Source organism: Dendrobium catenatum, unplaced genomic scaffold (genome assembly GCF_001605985.2).
Source record: "Dendrobium catenatum unplaced genomic scaffold, ASM160598v2 fragScaff_scaffold_1470, whole genome shotgun sequence".
NCBI classification, from domain to species: domain Eukaryota; kingdom Viridiplantae; phylum Streptophyta; class Magnoliopsida; order Asparagales; family Orchidaceae; genus Dendrobium; species Dendrobium catenatum.
Window position 1 is genome coordinate 2,217,620 of NW_021319932.1, and position 2,140 is coordinate 2,219,759.

The window sequence follows — 2,140 nt, forward strand, 5'->3', positions numbered from 1 at the left end:
GTCCTCGCTGAGATGAGTCTTGGGCGGGGAAGACTGTCTTGGCTTATCTTGGTTTGAAAGTTAGAAGCGATGATCTTTCCACCCTCTCTTCCCCTTTCCTTGAGCCTGGACGACATTTTTCTAGGGTTTACGTTTTGGGACAGAGGGATCAGTCGTGCAAGTGAGAGAGAGAGAGAGCGCGGATTTCAAACCAAGCTGATCTGCGATTACGGGCTCGTTTGGTTACCGCCCGCCGTTTGTTTAAGTCGGTAGAAGCGGAGAGTTAAAAAAACAGAGTTTGAAATAAAATTATTTAAAATAACGGGAAGTTGTTTGGTGGATTCGTGGATCTCAGTTCTCGGCTCTACTCTAGAAATGATAAAAGACAAAATTATCCTCTTATTTTAATTAATTATATCCGGATCTTAAATGCTGAAATTCTGTCCAACATGATATTTTCGGCTTCAGATCTGATATTTCACTTCGAAACTACTTAACTTCCTGTATCACAAACATCTATTTTATATATATTTATTTCATTTCTCTGTTTAGTATGTGTTTAACAAAACATTTTAAAATATTTTTACTTGAAATAAACTTTTTACAATGTCTATTTAACTTATTATAAATATGATAATATTACGAACACCATTAAACTATCTAGTTTGAGTAAATAAGAATCAACTTTTTAATATAACCACACATCATCTACTAATTTATTTAAAAAACATTAAGTTTTTAAAACACATTTTGTTCTCAATCACACAAACACAAATTCTAACAAATTTAACAAGCAACTTCAATCTTCATAAGGTTTGTCAAGGTTATCTTCTTCAACTTCTATATTTTCATCATCATATCTCATCTACACACCTGAAATATATATACAAAAAAATTATTAGTCCTTACATACTTCATCATTAATAATTAAAGAAAACAAACAACAATTTTTTCTATAATATTAAATTTTGAAAACCAATATTAAGATAACTATAGTACCTACTAAAGTTGTACAACTGTTTCGCGATATTATCTCTAACTTCTTTCATCTCAGTAACACCTTCACCATCAGTCTGTTCTTCAACACAAACATTTTCTTCACCTGATTCTGGCACTCTGTCTACACTACAGTCAGAAATATCAAAGTTTTCATCCTTCTCATACTCATCAAAATCAGGATCGACCCGTGAGTTATGTCTTCGTATAAAATTATGCAATGCCATTGTACCTATAACTATTTGACATTGTTTCTTCAACGCGTAATTTGGCATATCACGTAGAATTCTCCATTTTTTTTTTCCACACACCAAATGTACGCTCAATGATACTTCGTAATGAGGAATGCCTCTTATTGAATACTTCCCTGTAACCCCTTATTGGTTGACTTCCTCGAGCAAAATCTGCTAAATGATATCGTGTATCTGGGTAAGGCTTCAGATATCCTTTTTTCATAGGATAAGCTGCATCAACTAAGTAATATTTATCTGTACATAAATTTCCAATAAGTTAATACATACAATATTACATATTACAAAAAAACTTCCACTATTTATAGATGAATAAAACATACTTGTTGGCGGTTTTGGAAAATTAAATTTAGGATTTGTCACAGCATGTTTAAAAATGCGAGCATCATGTGCTGAACCTTCCCATCCTGCTGAAACAAATGTAAAGCACATGTCGAAATCACAAGTAGCCATTACATTTTGAGTAGTTTTATGATGCCGTCCTATGAAAGGAATTTGATCTTCTACAGGAATTCTTGCATCAACATGAGTTCCATCAATTGCCCCAATACAATCTCTGAAATATGGCATATACCTCATATCCCTTCGGATCTGCACTGGAATATTTTGAAATTTCTTATCTTTAGGTGAAATAATTTCCAATGACAGTCCTGATAAAGTTTCAAGTCCAACACAAAAGTATCTACTTATTGTTTCTGTAGAATGTTGGAATCTTTCGGATGTTGATCGAATGGATTCATTTTGCCCTAAAATGAATAAAGTTATTGCAAGAACTTCTCTAATGTTTGTCCTACGTGATCCATATATGCCGTGTTTTTCTTCAAGCAAACATACCAAGTCGTTGAAAATAATCTGGGACATTCTAAAAATATTGTGAAATCTAACTGGATGCCCGAGCAGTAACTCACTTATCC

General features: G+C 33.2%; 1 protein-coding gene across 1 annotated transcript; it reads right to left on the reverse strand.

Annotated features, from left to right (window-relative positions):
• Positions 1 to 833: 833 nt before the first annotated feature.
• LOC114581006 lies at positions 834 to 1,796 on the reverse strand. The gene is made up of 4 exons (XM_028700206.1): positions 1,550 to 1,796; positions 1,325 to 1,463; positions 979 to 1,176; positions 834 to 852 (listed from the first exon to the last, which is right to left on the reverse strand). The coding sequence occupies exons 1-4, from the start codon at positions 1,794 to 1,796 to the stop codon at positions 834 to 836; spliced, it is 603 nt and encodes a 200-aa protein (XP_028556039.1).
• Between the last annotated feature and the right edge of the window lie 344 nt (positions 1,797 to 2,140).

Excerpts from the sequence above, each read along its gene's own strand:
- LOC114581006 (XM_028700206.1), bottom strand. The coding sequence starts at position 1,796 with ATGCCATATTTCAGAGATTGTATTGGGGCAATTGATGGAACTCATGTT. Across the intron at positions 1,464-1,549 it reads TTTTCCAAAACCGCCAACAA|ATAAATATTACTTAGTTGAT; the intron begins GTATGTTTTATT and ends ATTTATGTACAG. Across the intron at positions 1,177-1,324 it reads AGGGAAGTATTCAATAAGAG|ACATAACTCACGGGTCGATC; the intron begins GCATTCCTCATT and ends TTTTATACGAAG.